The 25,782-nt window shown below is 35.8% G+C and overlaps 1 protein-coding gene across 1 annotated transcript in view; it reads left to right on the top strand.

Annotated features, from left to right (window-relative positions):
* Oxsr1 (oxidative stress responsive kinase 1) overlaps positions 1-25,782 on the top strand; it is a 115,433-nt gene that overhangs the window by 18,323 nt on the left and 71,328 nt on the right. Inside the window, exons 2-4 of the mRNA XM_027932286.2 lie at positions 3,195-3,307; positions 9,744-9,852; positions 19,988-20,129. Coding sequence (XP_027788087.1) covers positions 3,195-3,307; positions 9,744-9,852; positions 19,988-20,129 — 364 coding nt within the window. The remainder of the gene's footprint in view (positions 1-3,194; positions 3,308-9,743; positions 9,853-19,987; positions 20,130-25,782) is intronic.

Genomic DNA, 25,782 nt, shown 5'->3' with positions numbered 1-25,782 from the left:
TATTTCTTTCTCTTGATTTATTGTAGTAGATAGGACTTCCAATACTTTGTCAAATAAGAGTTAAGAATGGATATTCCTGTTGTATTCCTCATCTTAGAGGGAAAATAGTCTTTCATTATTAAATAGGATATAAATTGTAAGTTATTTATTTTTTAGATATTCTTAATGAAGTTGGCCAGAAGTTCTCTATTCCTGGCAAAGGCTTTTTATCATGTTGATGAATTTTTCAAATGCTTTTTCTATTCCAGTTGATGTGATCATGTAATTTTTCTTCTGTAATGTGTTGCTATAGTGTAGTACATCGATTTTTAAATATTTTACTAGCTATGCATATCTGGAATCATTTGACTTGGTTGTGATGTATTCTGTGTTGCTGATTCAGTTAGCAAATATTTTATTAAAGATTTTGCATCTTATTTTAAAATACATCTTTTAGTTGTAGATGGATAACAATATCTTATTTATTTTTATGTGGTACAGGAGGATCACATGTGTGAGGTACTGGGTTTGAGCCACAACCCCAGCCTCAAGATTTTACATCTTAAATTCTTAACAGATACTGGTGTGTGGTTTTCTTATCTTTATCTGGGTTTAGTATTGGTAAAATGGCCTCTTAAAATGAATTCGGAAGTGCTTCTGCTTCCTGTTTCTAGAAAACATGTGTAAAATGGCTATTAAATCTTTTAATGCAAAACCATCTTGGCCTGGAGATTTTGGGGGAACTTTAGAATTACAAATTTAATTTTCAAAGTAGTTATGTTATTGTATTATCCATATCTTGGCTGAATTTCAGTTGTTTTTGAAGAGTTGGTCCATGTTTTCTAATTCATTGAATTACAAACTAAGTTGTTTGTAGTATTCCCTTATCCTTTTTTTTCCCTTAAATTGAGGTAAGATTTTACTATTTTAAAGTACACTTCACTTATTTTTAGTGTATTAAAATCTAATTCCAGAGCATTTCCAGAAAAAGCCCATGTTCATTAAGTAGTAGTTCACCTCCCTCTTTTTCCAGTCCATGACAACCACTAATCTAGTTTTTCTCTGGATTTGTCTATTGTGAACATTTCATATAAATGGAATCAAATAGTATGTGATCAAATAGTATGTGAGTGTTTGTGCCTAGCTTCTCTTACTAATTAAGCATGGTGTTTTCAGGATTTCTCCACGTTGTAGCATGTATCGTATTTATTCCTTGGCTCATGGATACATCACTCCAACCTTTGCTTCCATTATTTTATCTCTTTGTCTGACTTTGACCCTCTTGCTCTCCCCTCTTTCACATTAGGACTCCTGTGAGTACTGTGCCTACACAGATAATCCAAGGTAATCGCATCTCAAGATCCTTAATTTAATAACATCTGAAAAATCCCTTTGCCATAAGTAACATACTGTCAAGTTTCAAGGATTAGAACACATACATGTTGGGGTGGGAGGCATTATTTTTATATACCACATGGGTTTTAGATCTTTTCATCATTATTTCACTGTTCCCTAAGGCTCTGTTCTTTTTTTTTTGTCTGTTATCTTTGTTGTTTAGAGTGAGTAAACAATTGATCTTGTCCCTAAAGTCACTGAATTTATCCTCTGTAATCTCTACTCTCTTATTGAGCCTTTTCAGGAAAGGTTTTATCTCAGTAATTATATAAGTTTTAGTTGTATAATTTTCATTTGATACTTTTAAGAATAACTTCTGGGGCTGAGGTGTAGCTTAGTACTAGAGCATGTGCATAGTGTGTGTGAGACCCTGGGTGTAATCCCCAGAAACCCCTCTGCTCAAATTCCATTTCTTTGCTGAGATTTTCTGTTTTTTTGTTTCAGTAGAATTCACAATTGTTTATTGAATTATTTTTATGATGACTGCCTTAAAAAATTTTTTTTTTGGGGAGGAGAGAAGTACCAGGGGTTGAACCAAGGGGTGCTTAACAGTGAACCACCTCCCAGCCCTTAAAAATTTTTTTTTTTTTTTGAGACAGGGTCTTGCTAAGTTGCTTAGGGCCTCAGTAAGTTGCTGAGGCTGGCTTTGAACTCACCATCCTCCTACCTCAGTCTCTTGAGCTGCTGGTATTTCACACTATCACACCCAGTGTGCTTAGAAATTTTTGTCATAACATTCCAACATCTGATTGATCTTGGTATTGATGTCAGTATGATGTTTTTTCTTGTTTGGATGTGTTTTTCCTTGTTTTTCATGGACATGTCAATTTTTGATTGTATCCTGGACATTCAGAATATTATGTTAGAATACTCTTGAGTCTATTTTAATCTTCTAATTTAGCAGTTCCCTGTTTAGGTTTAGCGTAGCTTCTGTCCTACTTTTGTGAGCTGTAATTCCTATGGTAATTTAGTTTTCAGAGCTCTTGCAGTGCTGTTCTCTTCTACTTTATTCTCTTGACACCACTGTTCCTTCTTTTTAGATGCTGCCTTGGCTGTCTGGTGGCAGTGGGTCCCTGGCTTTGTTACTGCTAAGGGCAATTTGGCTTGGCATTGCCGCAGGTGTAGGGCAGGGATGCAGCTGCCCTGCAGTGTGTCTGGCCTACCACTGTTTTAGGTGTGGGATGGAGGGCCCTGCTGATGCTGTGGGGAAGCTGGCACATCACTGTTTTTCATGAGGACTAGGAAATTTTCTCTCCATTTGGTCTCTGTTGAGCTGTCCCTTTCATAGTCCTTTGGCCAGAGAGCAGAGTTTTCTCATTTGTCTGTCTGTGCATCCACCCGTCCACCCACCTCCCTCACTATTGTTGGTACCTGGTTACAGGCCTCTCTGGTGTATAGTCTGGGATATGTGGAAGATAGAAGGAAACCCCAGAGAACTCACAGTAGTGCTTTCCTCAAGTCCTGAGTTCCCTAGCTAATCTTCTGCCTCCTTTCTAACTTTCAGGGTCCTTATATAATTGTATGTTGTGTTGTTTTTAGGGTATTCAGTTGTATGATAGAAGAGCAGGGAAATGTGGGCCTGTGCCATCATATTCTAGAACTAGTACCCTAGAAATTTTGAATTTTTGCACTGGTATTTATTTTCAGTAAATATGAAGTGGTTGATGCTTTTATTCACTTTGCTCTTTTAGAGTGTTTCTTTGCATGTTGTTTATTCTAGGAATAATATATGACTCTTGTTTAAATAGTATGGGAATTAGAAGTGTCATGTCTCTCTGTGTACATTTATTTATTTACTCATTTTATGTATTTATTTTTAGGGAGTGGAGCAACTGCTGTGGTTCAAGCAGCTTATTGTACCCCTAAAAAGGAGAAAGTGGCAATCAAACGGATAAATCTTGAAAAATGTCAAACTAGCATGGATGAACTCCTGGTATGCACATCTGATTTCTTAAATGGAGGGGCATACATCTATATATTTATGTGAGAGTGGGAAATAATATGAAGTTTTTGGTTTGTTTCTTTAAAAAAAAAGGTTTATATTTATTTATTCACTTATTTTGTGGTACTGGGTATTGAACCTAGAGCCTTGTGCATGCTAGACAAGTGTTCTATTTCTAAACTACATCCTCAGCCCTTTTTATTTTTTTAGTTTTAGACATGGTCTTACTAAGTTGTCTAGGCTGGCCTTGAACTTGCAATCCTCCTGCCTGACCTCTCTAAGTAGCTAGGATTATAGGTGTGCCCCACCATGCTTGGGTTGGACTTACTATTTCTTCATTAGTAAATAATGTTTATTGTAAAATGTATAAAACCCAGGTAAGTAGAAAAAAATCAGTTATAATCGTCTCACTCCGAGATTAACATTTGCTATATAATCTTCAAATTGTGAACATTTAAATCTATTCCAGGCTAGAGATAATAGCTCAGTGGTAGAGCACTTGCCTAGCATGAGCAAGGCCCTGGGGTTGATTCTTAGCACTACCAATAAACAAACAAAATACATCTTTTTTTTTTAGTGGCAAGATAATTATATATTTATTTTTTTATTGAAAAATTTATTATTCAACTCAGATTCTGTGTCTATAAATGTGGACTTAATATTGTTTTTTTGTTGTAGTATTCTGTTGATAGATGACTATTTAACTTGTTCTTTGGTACTGGATGATTACCATGTTTCTTCTTTTCTTCTTGGTATAAATAATGCTTACTTACTTCTCTGTTCCCTTAAATATTATGGTGTTGTGATTCCTGGATCAATGGAATATTCCAAAAAGACATAGATTTCCTAAATTTTAGATTCCTAAATACCAATTTGTATTAAGACCATTGATGCAAGTTGAGAAAATACCCACTCCCACCCTCCCCCAGGCAGCATTGTCTTCTACAAAGGCTAGGGAAAGGAAGAAGTAATGTGAGTCTCAAAGATTAATAACTGTAAGAGATTAAAATGTCATCATACAATAATTGTTTTGTACTTCTTTTGTGCACGGTGATGCTTAGAATAGTTTTAAATACGTAATAAGGGCTCAGCAAGGAAAATATATCAATTATCATTTAATGTTTTGAATCCTCTTTCTTAAATGGAAATAATAATACCTGTTTTGGGTACCTCATGAGGTTTTTCTTGAAACCCACTATAAACTTTAATTTCTTTTATTTAGCTATAAAGCTATAAACAGTATTTAAAACCATATAAAATGAGCTAGTAATTTTTCTAAGAGCATATAAAGCTAGTAATAGAAAAGGAAGGGCTTAGGACTAGGATGACCTGCCTATCCAAAGTTTTCCACTGACTCAAATTGTTTCTCTTCTTTCTTTTCTTTTTAAAGTGTTTTTTTTTTTTTTTTTTCTTTTTTTCCTGATGCTGGAGATGATAGAGCCCAGGGCCTCTCATGCTAGGCAAGTGCTCTACCACTGAGCTATATACTTATAGCCTTCCACTGTCCCAAGTCGGATTTAATTTCTGATATTGTCTGTACAGAGTTTTAGTATTACATAGTAATTGAAATGAAAAAAAATGGATTTATATTTCGAACTTTTAGCAAGTATGACACATGTATTTCTTCTGGAATTGGTAACACATGCACAGAAGCTGGAGTGAGTTGCTGGAATGATCTTGTCCCATCTTTGGTGAGAGAACATGCACTTGAAATGGGAGGCTGAGTGTAATCCTATTTGAAGATCTAGATTTACAGTTGCCAGCAATATCATACAGCAGCATTTGAACTGCAATGATGATAAGGGAAGCCTGCAAATTGTAAACTGTCAAAGCAAAACAAAATTCTAATCTACATATTAATACTAGAGTTTGAGAAGCCTAATTTGAATACTCATTATTTACTATTTATTGTACATTGTCTATAGAGACAAGAGACAAGGTAAATAAAAAGCTTTATTATTTACTACTTAAGGACTAAATAATCTGAGGTTCAAAGCTTAAATAACTTGGCTAAGATATGATGATAATAGCAAACATCTTTCAGTACATTAGCCTCAAACATGTCTGAGATAGGTAATAGCATTATTTCTTAGATGAGGGAAACAAATCATAGAAGAGGTAGAGTCAGTTTTTCTGACTCAAGTCTATTCTGTTTTGTGTAGTATGTTGCTTTTAATTTAGTTCAAAAGTAGAACATCTCTTCTTAAATATCATAAAACATTCTGGACAGTATTTTTGTTTTCATGTCAAGGCCTTACTTTTAGAGGAATACAAATTGATTTATCAAAAGAAATAAAATTGGTTAGAGATCTCTAAATTTTATCCAGAAGTATATATTTTGGCACCAGGGATTGAACCCAGAAGTGCTTAACCACTAGACCACATCCCCAGACCTCTTTATTTTTTATTTTGAGATAGGGTCTTGCTAAATTGCTTAGGGTCTTACTAAGCTGCTGAGGCTGGCTTTGAACTGGTGAGGCTCCTGCCTCAGCCTCCTTAGCTGCTGGGATTACAGGCATGTGCCACCATGCTGGCTATCCAAATATTTTAATAAAGTTTTAAATGGCAAGTATAGTACATATGTACTTATTAGCAAATATGAAAAAGAGCAAAAGTGACTTTTAATAGAACAAGTTAAAAATAATTGGCTTTTGGGGGAGTTGGGGAAATAAGCAAGAAAATTCCACTGGACTTGAAGAAATTTCAGGAATATATGGAATGCTGAAATCAGCTAATACTCTAATTTTATAATGAATCATATTTTTTCTGTAGAAATACATATATATGTATATCTGTCCATTTCTATTAGATATAATGTTAATGTAACTGAAACAACATTCTCATGGAATAATTCTTGATTGTGTGGAACATACTCATTTTCTATTATTATATTTTTAAATGCAACTTTCTTAATTGATTTTGTGACCCATAAATAGGTTACAACTCATAATTTGAGGTATACTGAGAGGTATTGAGACTGTACATTCAGGTTGTAACAATTGTAAAGGAAAGGAAGACACAGGTTTCTTAGATGCAAAATTTGTTTATAGTCCCAAATAAACTGTCCATGAGGGCAGAGGCTTTATTTATTCTATATGAATAAATGAATACAGTAACATTACTTGGGGGACTGACTGAATTGTGTGAAATGGAGGAAAACTGCCTACTTTTAAGTAATTAGAAAACTGGAGTGTAAATGCTAGAAATCAAGATGAGTGAGTTTCACAAAGGAATGAAAAGTCACTATTAAAGGAATAAGAAAGCTTAGGTGGAGAACTAAGTAGTCTTAACAGAAAGCCTTACATAACAGATTAATAAAGTACTTTTAAGAAAGCAGTTTCATTAGTAGGGGTAGAATTTACCCCTACGAATGGTTGTTGAGGAAACTGCTGGGAACTTTGAGTCAGAATGAATATACCACTTCTGGAAAACATTTATATATTTATTTTTCCTTTTGAAAGGAAGAGGAAAAAAATAATTTTAGTGGGAGTTAGGGTTTAAAGGAATAGAGGGAAAGAAAAGAAATATTTAAGTCCCTTTTCATGTTTGAATTTTGTGGGTTTTTTTTATAGTTTCCTATTGGAAAACCCTTTGTAGTAAGCCCTTTTCAAGTTAAAGCCCAAAATCCTTAGCTTTACGTTTAAGACCTTCCATAGTTTGATCCCAAGTCTTTGCACTATTGTCACCCTCCTGTGTAATTCTTTTTCCCCTTAGCTCTCTGTTACTAAGTCACTAAGACCTCTTATATCTCTTTATTACTACCTCTTGACTCTTCTTCTTCTTCTTTTTTTTTTTTTAATATTTTTTAGTTGTCAATGGACCTTTATTTTATTTATAAATATTCAGTGCTGAGAATTGAACCCAGTGCCTCACACATGCTAGGCAAGCGTTCTACCACTGAGCCACCACCCCAGCCCCTCCTCTTTTTTTTTTTTTTAAACAGTGCAAGGGATAGAACACGGCTTATGTGTGTTAGATTAACGCTCCACCACTGGGCTGCACCCTAGCCACTTAAATTTTTAAACCCTTTATTTATTTATTTTTTGTAGTTGTAGATGGACAGCATGCCTTTATTTTATTTGTTTATTTTTATGAGGTGCTGAGGATTGGACCCAGTGCCTCACAAGGGCAAGGCAAGCGCTCTGCCACTGAGCCCCAGCCCCAGCCCTTAAACCTTTTATTTTGAGAAAACTTTTAACAGAAAAGTTGTAGAAGTAGTACAAAGAGTTCCCATGTGCTTTTCATCAAACTTCCTCTAATGTTAACATAACTGTAGTGCAATTAACAGAATTGAGAAATTTATCATTCCTCCATCATCTCTCACCCAGATGGTGGCAATAGCTTGAAAAGTCTTTGCCTCTAGTCTTGGCTTCATTTACTTCCTATGTTGTAGCAAGAGTGATTTATGAAAAAAATATATATGGTTAAACTTTTTATGCCTTCCTATAGCTTTTAAGATGAAGGCTAACTTTTTTGACATACTTACAAGGTCATTTATGTTCTGGTTGTAGGTAATTAAACAATCAAAACCTTAAAATCAAAAACCTACTTATCTTTCCTATTTCAGTGTCAGTGCAGTAAAACTTAAAAGACTTCACTGATTATAACTCCTATGTTTTCTCAATATGTTTCTTCACTGAATTTATATAATATCTAGTACTTTTCTCTCAAAATTATATTTACTATTCTTGTTGTAACAGTATAACTAGCAAGGTACCTGGCACACAGTTGGTATAGTAGGCACATAAAAAATATCTGTAGAAAGCATGAATTGTTTACCGTAGGCAGATTTATTTATTGTGTCTTAAATGTATCTGACATATTTCATCTTATTTAAAAATCACTTTACCTTGCACCTTATACTGTTATCCTTTTTTTCACATCCTATAGAACTAAATCTGGTTCCCACCTCCTTTGTAAAGAATTCTTTGGTCACATTTGCCTGCCTTAACTATTCTTTCCTATGATTCTTGTAACATTTAATATATTTATTACTCACTTAGCACATATGTGCTGTCCTATCAGTTAGCTCTTTTATGTACATATCTTATCTCTTCAACTCTGTATGTCAGTAGGCAAGTGCTTACTTCAGTTCCTTCTTCCTTTTCTTTCATATTTACTTAGCTTTTAGTGAAGAAGACCATGCAGGTGAATTTGGGGTTTACAAAATATATATGACAAGGTCCTTGACATAAGTGAATTTATATTCAAGTAGAAGTTGAGAAAAAAGAAAACTGGCTTTTGTGTGAGCACTTCTTATGAATCAGAAATTATGAGCAACTCACACACTGTGTATCTTATTGAACAGATACCAAGGACCTTGTGCAAGGGCATGAGTAAATGAAAAGCTACATAAAGTGCTGTTGGATTTCATTTACTCAGCAAATATTTATTGAAGGTGTTCTGTGTGCTGGGTGCAATGATGAGTTCCAAGAAGAGTCTTAGTTTTCACTGAACTTACAGTTTTGCAGGGGATGCAGAAAATAAATAGGCAGTTATAGTATGGTATGATGAATTCCACAGGGGTTGGGAATCAACTGTTAAGTACTTGCCTTCATGTGGCTCTTAATCTAGGAGTGAGAGATGAATAAGCATACAGTGTACTATCTAGTACATTATATGAGGTGATGGAATGAAAGACATGGTACTTGGAAGATAAGAGGGAACCTAACAGACTTGGGAGGAAATTTTATCTAGAGTGAGATCAGAAGGAAGAAGCAAAATGTCCAGAGTTAGAAGAAGCATGGCAAATTTCAAGTTTTCTGTGGCTGGATCATAGGACTGGGTCAAAGTAGTTAGGAATGAAACCAGAGTGTTAAACAGGGCCCTGATTATACCCAGGGCTTTCTAAGGCATTTTATCATACCAAATCTAATTTAAACTCATAATCTATGGTAGAGTAAGCTTAGATATCTGGTTCAGGTTTCTACTCTGTTTTAGTATATAACCTTGTCCTATTCAGTGTGTTTTTCTTTAGGGTGATAATTGTTAATCATTTCTCAAAAATGGGAGTAAAACGATATATATTTTTTTAAAGTATCCCACATAAACAAAAACCCCTATTCTCTGTTTATTAGTAATTACTTTCTGTGGCTGTTAAACCATATTTCCCAAGATGGTTCTTTCAGGACACCTTGAAATAAAAATGTGTGTCCCAGTGGAGGACTCTTGTGGTATTGTACCAGGGTGTGGTATATAGTGTGTGTTTCAAGTTTCAAAGATGACTACTGAAGTGAGTTAAAGGAGTAAGTTGGGGATGGATTGTGGGAAGGCAAGTGGCTTTTTGGCTTAATTATTCTTGAAGAGATCAGGGCTGTGGAGTTTCCAAAAGGTTGTGATAGTATTGGGAATCCCTGTCTGTATTTGCTAACTTGCAATGTATGTGTTAAGCTTGCATATAATGAATTATCATGTTTTCTGTTTGTAGAAAGAAATTCAAGCCATGAGTCAGTGCCATCATCCTAATATTGTGTCTTACTACACATCTTTTGTGGTAAAAGATGAGCTGTGGCTAGTCATGAAGCTACTAAGTGGAGGTGAGTGGTGTGCAGTAAAATGTTCTGTTCCACAGGTTGAAAAGTTAAAAATTTCCTTCTTTTTATCCTGATTTGATTTCATGGACATTTGTATTTGGGGAGATACCAAAGATGTATTATCTGTTAAAGAGGCTAGTGTATAAGCTGAGGCAGATTTCACACATTGCATTGGGTTGTTATGCCTCTTAAATCTTTCTTAATTTAGGATGATTCCCTTCCCCTTCCTGCCTTCCATGCCATAAGCTTATTGAAGAGTCTTGATTCAGTTATTTTGTAGAAGGTTCCACATTCTGGATTTATTTGATTTTTCTTCTTGTTGATGTTTAATTTGATCTAGATTTCTCTATTTTTTGAAAATTAGCTGTAAATACTTTATTAAATTCAAGTTAAATATTTTTGGGCAGAATACTTTGTAGGTGATGCTGGACACTTCGTATTACATCAGGTCAGAAAGTGTTTGCTGTCTGGTTGTATCTTTAATAGTGATTTTAATTTTGTTTGCTTAAGATTATGACAGCCAGACCTCTCCATGGGAAAGTTAACTTTTTTTCCCTTTGTATCCAGCAAGTAATCTCTGAAATGATACTCTGGCACTGTGTGAATATCTAGCCCCCACGTCTTTTAAAATGACTTTACCATCCATTAATAATCCTTGTTTGCATCAGTTAGTTCATTAAGGATTTTAAAATGTGATTTTTCTTATTGTATCATTTCTTTTGCATTTATAAATTGTCATTCTTTTGTGAAGAGGAACTTTGCCTTACCAACTGATGCCCTGTACTTAATCTGTACTGTAGTTTAACTGAAAAAGGCAGGTTTTATAAACCAATTTTCAGAGTAAAAAGTTGCTCAAAAATTACTTCCAACAGTAGCAAATGAGAGAGGTTTTTTTTTTTTCCTCCTTCTTTTTTCTAGTTGTGTTGGGCCTTCACTTTTTTGCATATCATTATGACTCAAGTTTTTTTGTATGTTGGCAGTGTATCAGTCAGTTGTACTTGGTTCTCTTTGCTGCTTGGGTTGTCCAGATTTTGTTAGTGAAAAATCCTTTAAGATCCCTCTTGTATTCTTTTGACATGAGCCCACCGATCTTTGATTACATCCTTTCTTTTTGATTGAACGTTTCTTAGGTTGACATTTATATTCTTTTTTTCCAGACTCAGAATCATTTAATACTCTAAGCAGCTCTGTAATTTTTTTCTGGGGAATGATATATAGAAAGCATAATTTAGGTACTTGGTATGCTCATTGCTACTGCCCTGTTGGTGCTCCTAAAATTTAGAAATATAATATATATTATAAATAATAATTTGACATTCATATTTCTAATTCAAAGTTTAATATTGTAGACTTACAAAACTTCTGTAATACTATGCTCGAATCTCTTTCCTCTTACAAAAAGGTCTTGGTCCACAATATTAACATAATTACATGTGCGCTGTATCCTGCAGACAGACACACACGTACAACACACACACACGCTATTATTTCTACTTTATCCTTACAATAAAATATAAATATTGCTAATTGCAAAGAAAGGACTTGGGCATGAATAGACTGAAAATTTTGTTATTGTTACCTGAAGGTCCATGCCACATGATAAATTAGTCTTTTTGCCAGGCCTGGATTTGAGTTATGTGGCAACATTGGTAGGACTCAGGAATGCTGACCCTGGAGCCACTCCAGGTTTCTCATTTCTGCCTGTTGGTTTTGTTTGCCTATGTATTTTGTGAGGGAATATGATTTTTCATTTTAGAATGCAGAGTTACAGAAAAAAGAATCCATATTTGTTTAGTTTGTAATTTTAATACTGTCCCTCACTGAACATTGTACTTCTCCAGAGAAGCTCCAAAGGTAAAAAGATAGGCTTTAGAATAAGTTCCGCCTTTCTAGCTTAGCAATTGTATGTCGTTGGGAAAACTGTTTCAACCTTTTGAACCTTTTTTGTTTTTTTTAACATGGCTGTTAAATGAGGATACCTTCCTGCATTTCAGTGTATTGGTGAGGAGTAAATAAGATGATAAATGTAAAGCATCCACTATTGTGCTGACGTGTAAGAGTTGCACAAGAAATTTTTATTCATAAGTAGTAATGTTCCCTTGCTATATTTTGATGCTTTTCAGTGTAGCCAGAATCACCTTTTTGTTTCAATCCCATTAGTGACACACTGGAGAAACTGGATTGCTTTGTTAAAGGCCCTGTTCATATGATGGTTGGAAGCCTTGCTAACACCAACCACCTTTCAAGATGGTGGTCAAGCATGGTTCTTTCTGTATGGACAGATATGGGAACATTAGGTAATACTGTATCTTTCCTTATTGATCACCTATGGTATAATTTATTTGTAATTTACAAAAATGTATAATACAGAGTTTTTCATGTTTTGCAGAAAAATTCTCTGATATAGGAATAAATTGTATACATAATTCTGTTTTCTATATGCTAGCCCATCTTTTCTGCTACTTCTAAGCAGAAAGACTCTTCTTCTTCTTTTTTTAAAAGATTCCTATTCCGGGCTGGGGTTGTGGCTCAGTGGTAGAGCGCTTGCCTTGCACGTGCGGGGCCCTGGGTTTGATCCTCAGCACCACATAAAAATAAATAAGTAAAATAAAGGTATTATGGCCAACTATAACTAAAAAAGAAAAAAAGATTCCTATTCTTTTGTTAATGAGTATATGTTCTGATCACAGAAGGGGTGGACATGTAGATGGGTGAAATGCCTTTTAAAAATAGCTCCTTGTCCCTTCTGGTCTTTGATTTCCTTGGGTAGTGTCTAGTTTTTCCATCCTTATACTCAGAAATTTCCTGAAGGATAATTTTCAATCATGTCCCAGTCATAACTCATAATAGTTACTTACATTTTTAAGAACTAACGTAATCTTTACATCTAAACTTCTTAAATATTAAAATTTTTGCATTTTTTTGAAAATGAAATCTTGTTAGTATTAAGTGAATAAACATTTAAACAGAAGAGATATATTAAGCAATATTTAGGGAAACAAAAAGCTAGGACTAAGTATATCTTAAAATTTTTATTTTTATTTTTATTTTTTAAATTTTTATTGTTGGTTGTTAAAATTTTTTTTAAGTAGAGGAAATTACATGAGGGTTTATAGTGCAACTAATACACTGTTCATTTCCGCTGTCATGTATTTAAAAAATAAAACCAATTAAAAAAAAACACTATTCATCAATACTTATTGAACACCACTACTTTGGTAAATACAGTAGATAGTTCCTTGCTCTCCATGGGCCTCATAACTGATAATAAATAATAACTAAGTAATTACAAGTGTGTAGAGTGCCATGAAGAAGTACCAAGTGCCATGGGAATACGTTACATGAGAGCCTAACCTATTGAGGGGTAATGGATGCACTAGGATTAACAGAGACTTCCCTTAAGAGGTGACATCCAGCTGAGACTTAAAAGAATAAGCAATAATTAGCCAGGTGAAATGAGGGATGGAGGTAGTATAAGGGGAAGGATAAGAGAAGCGATCCAGATAGAGGACACTCTACAAAAGAGGGATGGAATAAAGATGGAGGAATGTGGAGTGTCTCAAGAATCTGGGTATCTGGGTGCCACAGCCACAGGAAGATTTGGGAAGACCTTTGGGGGAGGCTATGACAATCTCTTTGAATAATTTAAAAAATATAAATTACCAGAAAATGCAAATATGAATATAATATCTTCTTTTATATCAGCTTTTTAGCCACAATATTTAAAACAAAAGTATATTTTTGATTTAGCAACATTGTACTAATGTAGAATTTATTAAACTAAATCGTAAAATAAAAAGTAACTGACACTCTTAAATCATCAACTGGGTGAACATCATGGTTAAATAAGTTAGCTGGATGTGGTGGCATATTGCCTGTAATCTTAGTTACTTGGGAGGATGAGGCAGGAGATTCATAAGTTTGAGTCCAAACTTGGCAACTTAGTCAACCCTCAAAATGAAATATAAAAGGGCGATGTAGCTTCAGTGGTAGAATACCCCTGGATTCAATCCACAATAGCACAAAAACAAAACAAAAAGTTTCATTAAATGGCAGTACTGCAATTATTTCATAATGCTTTCTTATAACAGTAATATTCTTATATTTTGCTAGTTAAAACCCTGATGTTGAATGTTGGGATTTGTTAGTACTCTAATGAATCTTTAGAAATTAGAAGCATGTTTTGTCTAAATAGCTGTTTATACAGTTTATAAGTACCAAACTGTCATGTGAGATTTTTTTTAGAAACCCAGATAATTAAGAAAACTTACGAGAGGAAGAGAAAGAAGTACCTGTAGTATATAGAGATGAAGAAATCTAATTTAAATGAACTGCCCTAGAGAGTGAGGTATTTTGTTATTTAGGAATCCCCCCAACTTTGTCATTTTCTAAGAGATAAAAAGTGTGAATACTTCCTTGATCTACACAGAACCCAGGTATGGTACCAGATATTTATAGATTAGTTTTGAAGGTTCAGTCAACAGTGGAGGGTTTTTAAAACTTTTGCACCTTCTAGGGGCCTGAAATGGAATAATTAACCAAGCCAATTTTGGCCCCTTTGAAACCTAGCCTAAAGATTGATTAAAACTTCATAGTAGAGACACTTTTAACTAAATCAAATGAGTTGATTTAAAAAAAAAAATTTTTTTTGTAGGTGTAGATGGAAAGAATGCCTTTATTTGTTTATTTTTACATGGTGCTAAGGATGGAACCCAGTGCCTCACACATGTTGGGCAAGCGCTCTGCCACTGAGCTACAGCCTCAGTCCAAATGAGTTAATTTTGTATTCGAAGAATGTCTTTTTTTTAAAAAAACTTCCCTTTACTAGGTAATGAAACTGGGGTACTCCTTCCCAGCCATTTTAGTTTTTTGAATTTTGAGACAAGGTCTTGCTAAGTTTCCCAGGCTGCCCTTAAAACTTGCAGTCCTCTTCCCTCAGACTCCCAGGCAGCTGGGATTACAGGCTTATGCCTGTTTCCTGGCAGAGTGCCTTTTCATAAAAGTAAATGAGGAAATTAATGTGTTGACTGAGTAATTAATTTGAGTAGTAATTGTCAGTTTAACAGGAATCTTAAGCCAGCCAGTACTTCCCTACTTTGTCAATATTATTTCATCATAATGATTTTTTTGGACAGTTAAAGCTTTTGCAGTTTTTTTGGGGTGGAGGTGGGGGGTAGAGTGTTGGGAATTGAACCTAGGGGTCCTTCACCACTCATCCACATCCCCAACCCTTTTTATTTTTTGAAACAGGATCTAGCCTCTCTAGTCACTGAGATCACAAGTGTGTGCCACCACACCCAGCATCGCATTGTTTTATTTTAAATGTTCTGTGCCACAGGCTGTGAAGACATAGATAATAATTTTGGAGAGGGGGGGATAGATCTGTGTTTTAACTTTTTGCTTTATGTTATAGAATTTTTACTAAATCCCCTTAGTTTTCATTGTGATTTATTTGCCTTTATTTTGAAAAATGCTTAAATTTTAGTGGTGGACAGCTTTTATCAAAGTAGCATAGGTTGTTAAAATGTCTGAAAAAGCACTTCTTGGGCTCAGATATCTTGAATGACAGTCTTTAGGGTCTGCATCTTTTACTTACTTGCCAAGTAATTCCTTCATGTATTAGAGTTCAAGATCTGATTATCCTAGCAGAGTATTTGTTTTTTCAGATTGTGTTTGAGAACACAATATTGTGTACACTATTATAACGTTCCCAGTTGTTTCTACCTTTTTTTTTTTAAAAAAAGATATTAATAAAGTCACCAGTGATAATCACAATATTGTGTACACTATTAAAACATTCCCAGTTGTTTCTACTTTTTTTTTTTTAAAAAAAAAAGATATTAATAAAGTCACCAGTGATAATCTGTAGTTTCCTTTTGCTTTAGCATGCTTTACCTTCAACTTTCTCTTAGTTAACATTTAAATTGTGTGATTTTGATATTTGAGGAGCAAGTATTGCAAGCACCATCATTGAGTTTGGTGCTTTGTAGCATCATGTGATGCCAGGAAAACCAAACAGATAAGAAGGGTTGGGGGGACTCTAGAAATAATACCTGTCAATTAAGGATGAAGATTTGCCACTTATAAAAATTATTCTTGGAAGGAGACTAAAATGGAAAAGAAATAGTTATACCAAGGAAGGGAGAGTTTTGTCTATGCCTTGTTCAGATGCCTGATTTGGACTTACACTGGGATGTGCATTACTCTTAATTTTGATTGTTGGATGATGTGAAATTAATTTGAAAATTTAAAATTTTGAAAAGGAGCTCTTCCTTCACACTCTTCCAAAATATAGAACTAATATTTTTTTTACACATTTAAAACAATGTTTATTGAATATCTCATTTTTTAAACAAATATTTAGTTATTTATTTTTAGTTATAGGTGGACACAATATCTTTATTTTACTTTTATGTAGTGCTGAGGATCGAACCCAGAGCCTCATGCATGCTAGGCGAGTGTTCTACCTCTGAGCCACAACCCCAGCCCCTGAATATCTCATTTTTCATTTGGGAGATGCTAGAAGGGCCTGAGGCCCTTCAGCCATGCTTATTCTGGAGGCAGAAAAAAATGGGGCCCAAACCTGGACCCAGAAAGTTCTCTTAAATATATGTTCTTGGCCCAGGCCAAGAACAAGATACTGCTGATTCCTTTTAGAAGTACGTGAGGCTTCAAATCTGCTCAATTAAGATACAAATTCTGCTTTACTTCTCACTAGTGTCAACACGGTCAAGTCAGGCCTTACTTATCATTTTCAGTATCCATGTCATACTACACAGGTGCCACATACTAGCCTAGTAGCCAAAGAAGGGATTTCAGCTCTGGCATCCTGGGATCACTGCTGCTGAAACACCAAGGAACAGCAGATAGCCTTCTGCTACATGCTGGGCCAGGGACTCAGGAAGTGGTAGTTGTCAGGAACTGGAAAGTCTAAGATGCTCTTCCTTGCAGCTAACAAGGTAGCCTGCCAGTTTTAGGATGCCAGTAGAAAACATAAAAACTCCTAGGACATCTTCCTGAAGAGCCACTGTGGCTGTAAGCCCTTCTCCCACTTTGTGGGATCAGTCATCTGATCGCGACTCCTGCCTTTTGAAGTGGGTCTCCCACGAGGTCACAGGTCCCAACCCAGGGCTTGAAGGTCATAGGACCCATCTCTAGTGGGGTCCCTAGAGGTCACAGGTTCCATCCCGCTTATCGGTGCCCTCTAGGTCACACAGAAGAAACCCTGTTTCTCTTCTGAGCGAGACTCGCAGAAGAAAGGCACAAGTCGCCCTACAGCACAGGAGTCTCCTCTACGGCCCTTGAACAGCAACCGCTGAACAGCAACCCCAAGACTCTTAACCCGGCCTTATTAAAGAGCGCAAGCTGCCTGGAGTCTTTGATGGCAGCGGATACTGAAGGGACCCAGGAAGGGATCTCAGAGACCAAGAAACTGCATCACCAGCCATAAATACTGCCATGCACGCCCAGAACTAATAATTTTGATGTGCTCTAAGATCTTTGTGGCTTCTTTTCTTTGAGCTATCAGTCTGGAAATTCCCTGAAAGTACGCAGTCATGTCATATATCTCTTGTCATACTCCGTGGCACCCAGTACTAGATCTTGAATATAATGGGGCTTAATTGATAAGTAAATACACTGCTTAATTTTTCTTTTCTTTCTTTTTCTTTGTTTTTTTTTGGTACCAGAGATTGAACCCAAGGACAGTTTTCCACTGAGCCAGAGTCTTCCTGAAAAGTTGCTTAGGGTCTCGCTAAGTTGCTGAGGATGGCTTTGAACTTTCGAGCATTCTGCCTCACTCTCCCCAGCTGCTAGGATTACAGGTGTTTACCTCTACTCCTGGCTGTTGTTTAATTTTTTAAAAAACTGTTAATTTTAAATTCCTTGTAGGAACTTTTTCCTTGGCATTCCCTGATTTAGATATCCTTAAAGTTACAAACATGCAGCTTGCTCAGTGATTATATAAGTGTCTTCTTTGCTAAGCAGTAAATACTGCTTTTATGTGGGTTGAAATTCTCAGAAGAATGAAATATGGCCCATTGGTGTAATCATTTTGCTTTAGGGATCAATGTGTGATTGATTAAACTAAACTGAACCAAGTTTCTCCCTTAGGCCTCCCTGCTTCCATATCACAAACATGTGAATCCCAGCAATAAGAGGGGAAAGAACTAGTTTGATAATATGCTAGGAAGTGCTGTCTGAGCTGGTGCAACAGTGGGCATCTGTATCCCAGTGACTCGGGACTGAGGCAGGAGGGATTGCAAGTTCGAGGTCAGCTTCAGCAACTTAGGGAGGCTTTAAGTAACTTAGTGAGACCCTGTCTCAAAAGAACAATAAAAAGGACTGGGGATATGGCTTAGTGGTAAAGTGCCTCTGAGTTCAATCCCTGGTACCAATAAAACAAGAAAGGGAAACACTGTCTAGAATTTGGAGCCTCTGTGGTTCATCATCTTGAGAAAATAAACTAACTGAGGCTTTCATAGGGGAGGAAAGATATAAGAATCTTACTCTTTTTCATCTGAATTTTCAACCAGTTTTAGGACTCAGGATATAGCTCAGTGGTATAGTGCTTGCCTAGCACATTCGAGGCTCTGGGTTTGATACCCAGTACTGTGAAGAAAACCAAAGATAAAAATAGTTTTCTCGTTTTCAGTCCTTTCCTTCACTGCCCTCTCACTTCTTATGTGGTATTTGTGTATAGTTCTGGCCTTTTTGGAGCCAGAACTCCAGAAGGATCACTTTTTCTTAAATGTATACCTCCTCTGCAGGCATTGAAAGTAAAATTTTTTCACTTTGTTTAGTCAGTTACTTTTTATATTTCTGCTTTCTTTCTTCTATAATATTGTTGCCATTTCCCCCCCTCCCCGCCACACAACCTTATTAAAAAATCTCTTTCCTGTTCTCTTTGTTCATCCTGGATTTATGCCCCCTCCTTTTAAAAATAAACTTTATCAAGTTATTGTATTTTAAGTGGGAGCTAGAGTGAATTTAAATTCAGTCCTTCATGAGTTCTGGGAATTGCGCTCAGGGTGTCCTACCACTGAGTTATACCCCCAGCTCCAATCCTTTGTGTTTTTGAGGATCTTACCTAGACCACTTCTTACCATGTATTTGGAATTAGTATTGTGTTCTTTTTAAGTGAATGAAATAAAACCATCCAATAGGGTATGTTTTCAGCAGGGTTGAGTAAGTGATTTTTAGTCTTGATCATTGAGGTTTTGTACCAAAAAATGGATATTGAATCTTTCTAGTATAGTCTGTCTTATGTTTCAGACTTCTTATCATAGTTTCTAATAGTGAGGATTGTTTTGTTTTGCTTCTATGATCTTTATAGGTCAGTATATTCCAGACACCTTAGGAACCAAATCTCTGGCATGCCTTTTTTAAAAATAATTATTATTATCAGTTTTTGTAGTCAGCATTCTGTGATTTTAATTACTGTCTTTTCCTCTCTCTCCTCTCATTCTTTAATAGAAGCATTATTTCCTATCCTGGGAAGAATAGGATTGATAAGACATCTGGGGTATTATTTAAAGAGAACTTCCATTGTTATTCATGTTTGTCTTTACCTATTTTATTTCTATAATTTATTAACCAGAAAACTTTAAGTGTTTAAGTTACTTTGTATACAAATCTGATCTTCATTTTCTAACTTCCCTGTTTTAACTCTATTTCAGTTGTGTTTTTCTCTCTCCTTTTTCTCTGTCTCTGTTTCTTGCAGTGTTGGAGATCAATATCTTTAGTCATACAACACTGCTTACTCTAATCTGGTATTGGAGGTCTATATTAGTTTGTGATATCTTACATTTGAATAGTACTGATGGGTATGGTTCACTTAGGAAGTATACAGATGTGGTTAAAACTCTTTCCCTACTTCTTCCAAATTCTCATTAGAGGTCTAAAGGAGATGCTGGTCTAACATACTGTTTGGATGATAGCAGTTTACTTTGTGTTTTAGATTGGAATTGGGAATAGATGATTACTTTTAAATGTCTCTGTTTCCTCATGTTCACTCTTTTTTTCCTTTCTTACATAATTAATTTTATGAAAAGGTTTAAATATGTTTTGATTCCAAAATGGATCTGAATTATACTGAACAAGTTAAAAATTTTTCATAAACTGTGTTTTCTGTTTTCAGGTTCTGTTTTGGATATTATTAAGCACATCGTGGCAAAGGGGGAACACAAAAGTGGAGTCCTGGATGAACCTACCATTGCTACAATCCTTCGAGAAGTATTAGAAGGGTTGGAATACCTGCATAAAAATGGGCAGATTCACAGGTATATAAAACATGATACTTTTATCTTTTGGATAGATAGCAGTGCTGTATCATGTTATTGACGCCAGTCTCATTCTTCTACAGAATTACTCATAGCTCTAATTGTTGTCAAGGCTCTTTGTATCAATAGTTTCAGTACATTGTGGTTAGACCTTTAATTATACATCTGGTGAGTATTAAAAAAGATTCATTTTCAAAATAATTGAGATCCAAAAAAAAAAAAATAATTGAGATCCATTGGGAAAATTGTTTTAGTTTTTCTTTTTATCAAAGATGTATTGATCATTTTTTTGGTGATCCATTTATGTCTGCATTCTCTGTCTACTTTGCCTTCATTTTTATGATTGGATTCTCTTTAAAAAATATTAATTTTTTAGTTATAGTTGGACACAATGTCTTTATATATTTTTATGTAGCGTTGGGGATCGAACCCAGGGCCTCGCCTGTGCTAGGCGAATGCTCTACTGCTGAGCTACAACCCCAGCCCCGATTGGATTCTTTTTAAAAAAATCTTTTTAAAATTGTGGATGGACCTTTATTTTATTTATTAATTTATTTATAGGTGGTGCTGAGAATTGAACCCAGTGCCTCAAACATGCTAGGCAAGCACATACAAACTGTTGTATGAGCTCAGCTACATACAAACCTAGCCCTATGGTTGGATTTTCTAGTCTGTATATGACTAACAAAGGGGAAATTGGAGGGTATAAGTATGGCTCCACTAAATTTTTATAGATCTAGAGCAGAATGGGAGTGATGATATAGAGTATACACTATTATCTCAGGCTTGAACTTCTAAACTGGAGTGTGAGGCTGGCTACAAAGCATGGAGGAAGCCAGAAAAGCAAACCATGCATGGCTAGGTCTCCATGACCATGACCTTGTGGGACCCTGCTGAACAATGGGAAAGTGCTGTGGTAGCTAGGAGGTCAGAACCTATCTCTACCTTGAACACCCAGTCTGCTGCCTGCCTGGGGCTACTCAAGCCCTGCCCACCCACATCCAGAGTCCAAATGGCAATCTGATTGATATTTTATATATATATAAAATAGAAGTATATATAAAATAAGAGGAAGGAAAAGCAAATTGAGGCTCTAATCTTTTTCCTCTCTATCTCTTGGATTGATAATTCTATCTTTAGGCTTAATGAGGTTTAATGATTCTTCTGCCATCTTGAACCTGCTGTTAAACTCTGCAGGTAGATTTTTCATTTCAGAAATCATACTCTTTTTTTTGATACTGGGGATTGAACTCAGGGGCATTTAACCACTGAGTCACATCCCCAGCTCTATTTTGTTTAGAGACAGGGTCTCACTGAGTTGCTTAGTGCTTCTATTTTGCTGAAGCTGGCTTTGAACACATGATCCTCCTGGCTTGGCCTCACGAGCTGCTGGGATTATAGGTATGTGTACCATACTTGGCTCAGTAATCATACTTTTTACTTCCAGAATTTCCTTTGGGCCTTTTTTATTGGTTACTGGGGATTGAACTCAGGCGCACTCAACCACTGAGCCATATCCCCAGCCCTATTTTGTATTTTATTTAGAGACAGGGTCTCACGGAGTTCCTTAGTGCCTCACTGTTGCTGAGGCTGGCTTTGAACTCACTGTCCTCCTGTCTCAGCCTCCAATGCCACTGGGATTGCAGGTGTGCGCCACCGTGCCCGGCTCCTTTTGGTTCTATTTAAAATGTTTTTATATCAGCATTAAGAATCTTTGTTGCTTCTTTTTCTTTATATATTTTTTATAGTTGTAGATGGACACAGTACCTTTATTTTGTTTGTTTTTATGTAGTGCTGAGGATTGAACCCAGTGCCTCACACATGCCAGCCAACCACTTTACCACTGAGCCACAACTCCAGCCCCCTTTGTTGCTTCTTTATCTTATACTTTACTTCTTTAAGTGTGGTTTCCTTTGATTCTTTGAACATAATTTATTTATAGTAAATGATTTCAGATCTTTCCTAAATCAATATCTTGGAACACTCCGATAATTTCTATTGATTGCACTTTTTTTTTTTTTCCAGAATATGGGCTACACTTTTCATTTATCTTTGCAAATCTCTTGTTTTTCTGTTGGAGAACCCGAAATTTTAGATGTAATTTTGTAGAAACTCTGGATTCTGATTTTTTTTTTCTCTGAAGGCTAGTATTCTAATTTTTTTTAACCCCCCCTTAATTAACTTGCCTGGGACAAATCTGTGAAATTTGTTCTCCCCTTTGGTAGGTAGTCATTGATGTGATTTCTCTGCTTAGTTTTTTTTTTTGTGGTTGTTTAAATTCTTTTTATTTTAAAGTCTGGTTTCCTAGGAGTTACCCTATGTCCCTCTGAGTACTTAGCCAGTGAATAACTAGTGATTATGCTTATATATCAGGAGCCACTAAGGCTTTGCTTTACCAGAATCCTTCTATGAATTTAAAAATGAGCATTTTCAAAGTTCTGTTTTCCAGTTTACCTGGATTTCAGTTTGAGCCAAGCATTTTTTTGTGGGGGGTAGGGGGGTTGTACCGGGGATTGAACTCAGGGGCACTTGACCACTGAGCCACATCCCCAGCCCTGTTTTGTTTTTTATTTAGAGACAAGGTCTTACTGAGTTGCTTAGCATCTCACTTTTGCTGAGCTGGCTTTGAACTTGGGATTCTCCCATCCCAGCCTCCTGAACCGCTGGGATTACAGGTGTGTGCCACCGTGCCCAGCCCTGAACCAGGTCTTTTTGAGTCTTCTGTGTTCTTGTGTGTATTCTCAAGGTTGGCCAGAAGTGTTTGACTAGCAAAGGCCTCTTTGTCTCTGTTGTGCGTGTGTGTATCTTCAGCCAGGATATTTTTATCTCAATCTGGACTGAAGTTACAGGCTATAGAGGCACTCTTGATTCTTTCTTGTTGGTTAGTCTTGAAAAAGTCATTTCCACTCACAGTGTCACTGGATGTAGGTGTTGTCCACCATTTGTAATCAAGAGAGCGCTTCAACTCTGACAGAAGAGCTGCCAGTCATCAAGTTGCATCTACCTTAGAGGTACTATCTCCATGCAGACTAAGCTGGGGATGGTTCCAGACCAGAACACCATGGAATCACACTGTTCTTATCTGTGATGCAGTAGTGTTTTCAAGCATAAATGTTTCTCAGGTTAATTTCCAGAGTACTGAAATGGTTGTTTTGTCCAATTTGTTCAGCTTTAAGGTTGATTTTTAGGGGGGAAGTCTATTAATTTCCTCATTGAATTGTATCTAGAAGATCCACTCTTCCACATGTATTTTCTTGTCTTGAGATTGTCTTAAGAATAAATACATTTTGCAAGTAAATGTATGGATCTGGAGATTCTCGCGCTAAGTGAAATAAGCCAGTCCCCAAAAGCCAAAGGTCAAATGTTTTCACTGATATGTGGAAGCTAATCCATAATAAGGGAGAAGAGGGGAAGAATAGGTATTCAGTAGATTAGACAAAGGGGAATGAAGGGAAAGACAGGGGGTAGGAAAAGGAAAGACAGTGGAATGAATCTGAAATAATTTTCTTAGGTACATATATGAATACACCATAATGAATCCCACCATCCTGTACGTCCGTTAAAATGGGGTTCTAATTAGAATAAGATATATTCCAGGCTTGTGTAATTACATAAAAATGAATTCTATAATATATAATTAAAAAGAATCAATAAAATTTAAAAGGCAGGGGCTGGGGATATAGCTCAGTTGACAGAGTGCTTGCCTTGCATGCACAAGGCTCTGGATTTGATCCCTAGCAACACACACACACACACACACACACACACACACACACAGGAGCAAAAATAAAAAATACATTTTCCTTCTATAAAGAAGCCCTTAAATAAAATCTCTAAAGAAAAAGGTTTTATGGTTATATTTTGTATTCTTAAAACTAATTTCTAAATAAGAAAATTTACATATTGCCACATGCATAGATAATATGTTGCTATTATTAATCTCACTTTGCAAGTGAAGAAAATAAGCCTTGTTAAGTTAGGGGATTTGCTTAAGCTTACAAAACGGGTCTATAAAGAAGTTTTCAGTGGCTTATAAACTAATTTTGAGGACCATTCTGAATGGGAATTTCAAAGATATTTTTGGTTGTGATTTTATGTCAAAGTAATACTCTTTAAATGGCAGCCTCTTAGGTAACTGTTAAAAGGGGTGATGCTTAATTAGCTAATCAAGAACTGACACACTGAACAAAGTAGATGTTACAATCATACAAAGTAAAGCTGACTGAACTTCTTTGTGGCTGAACTTAATATCAATTTTTATTCCTTTTCAAACAATTTTATCCACTTTATTTTCTCTCTAAAAATATAACTTTCATTCTCTTGCTTTTTGTAGGTTAGTGTTTCTGACGCATATCATTTTTCTCTCTGAAGAACTTCTTTTAACATTTCTTACAACACAGATATTGAGTTCCTTAATTAAGAGTTTCTTAATTCTTGTCTAAGAAAGTCTTTATTTTACTTTTGAAAGGTGATATCACCAGATACAAATTGGAGGTTGGTGGGGTTTTCTCTCAATACTTTAAATATTTCACTTCCTCTGTCTTCTTGCATGCATGTTTTCTTAAAGAGAAGTTGGATGTAATTCTTTTTTGCTCTCCTACAATAAAGTGTTTTGTTTGGCTTATTTCAAGATTTTTGTCCCCCTTTAGAAGTCTTTGGGTTTCCCCAGAGACTTCTTAAATAAGGTCCAAGACATGAATATCTTCCACTTGCAATCCCTTAAAATTTCACAGAACTATTTGGACAGATTCAAAATGCTCAGTTCATCTGGCAGTTGAGGAAAACTCCAGTTTTCACTGTTAACTACCCAAAAGAAGACCTAGCACCCTGCTGAACCCATTAGGTATTAGAGGCAGAATGTACCTCACTTGGGCACTCTACTGGTCCTTCATATCAGCTAATCTGCAAATTAGCATCCTTTGATGGTGGTCAAAACTATCAGGCTGGGCTGGGGTTGTGGCTCAGTGGTAGAGCGCTTGCCTACCACACATAAGGCACTGCGTTCGATCCCCAGCACTACATAAAAAAACTAAACAAACACAATAAAGGTATTGTGTCCAACCACAACTAAAAATGTTAAAAACACAAAAGTAACAGGCTGTATGTTGGAAGCTGTCTAGCAAGCTGTGATAATTTCTAGTGGGGGCCCCGTAGTTCTAATGATCCCTTTGAATTACAATTCTTTGTGATTGGATGTATGTAACTGGAACATACATATTCAGGATTGTTATTTTCCTGATAAATTTTTCTTTTGTTATTACGTAATGATCCCTTTTATCCTAAAAATGTGCTTATGTTTTATTTTAACATAGCTAAACTAGCTTGCTTTTGTTAAGTATATTTCATGGTAATCAGTCTTCCCTGTGTTCTGGCTTTATTAAAGGTCACACTTAAAAGAGTACCTAGCCTTAAATTAGCCCAGTACTATGTTTAGGTGTAAATTTAAAAATGAGCCCCCTACCCATTTGGGCATTGTCTTGGTTCTGTTTCTCAAGATTTACTGTTCTGCCTCTTAAATGTCTCTTTCATTTCTTCTTACCATGAGGACTTCTTCTTTGTTTCATGTTCATCTACTTGGTAATTTTTGTTTCCTAATTTATTCAGGATTTCTTTGTTTTTAGCAGTGAAGGGTATGTTTTGGGGCAGGAGCCTG

Source organism: Marmota flaviventris, chromosome 1 (genome assembly GCF_047511675.1).
Source record: "Marmota flaviventris isolate mMarFla1 chromosome 1, mMarFla1.hap1, whole genome shotgun sequence".
In the NCBI taxonomy this organism is placed as follows: Eukaryota; Metazoa; Chordata; class Mammalia; order Rodentia; family Sciuridae; genus Marmota; species Marmota flaviventris.
The sequence above is the reverse complement of the archived record's forward strand: the minus strand, read 5'-3'. Positions and strand labels throughout refer to the sequence as shown.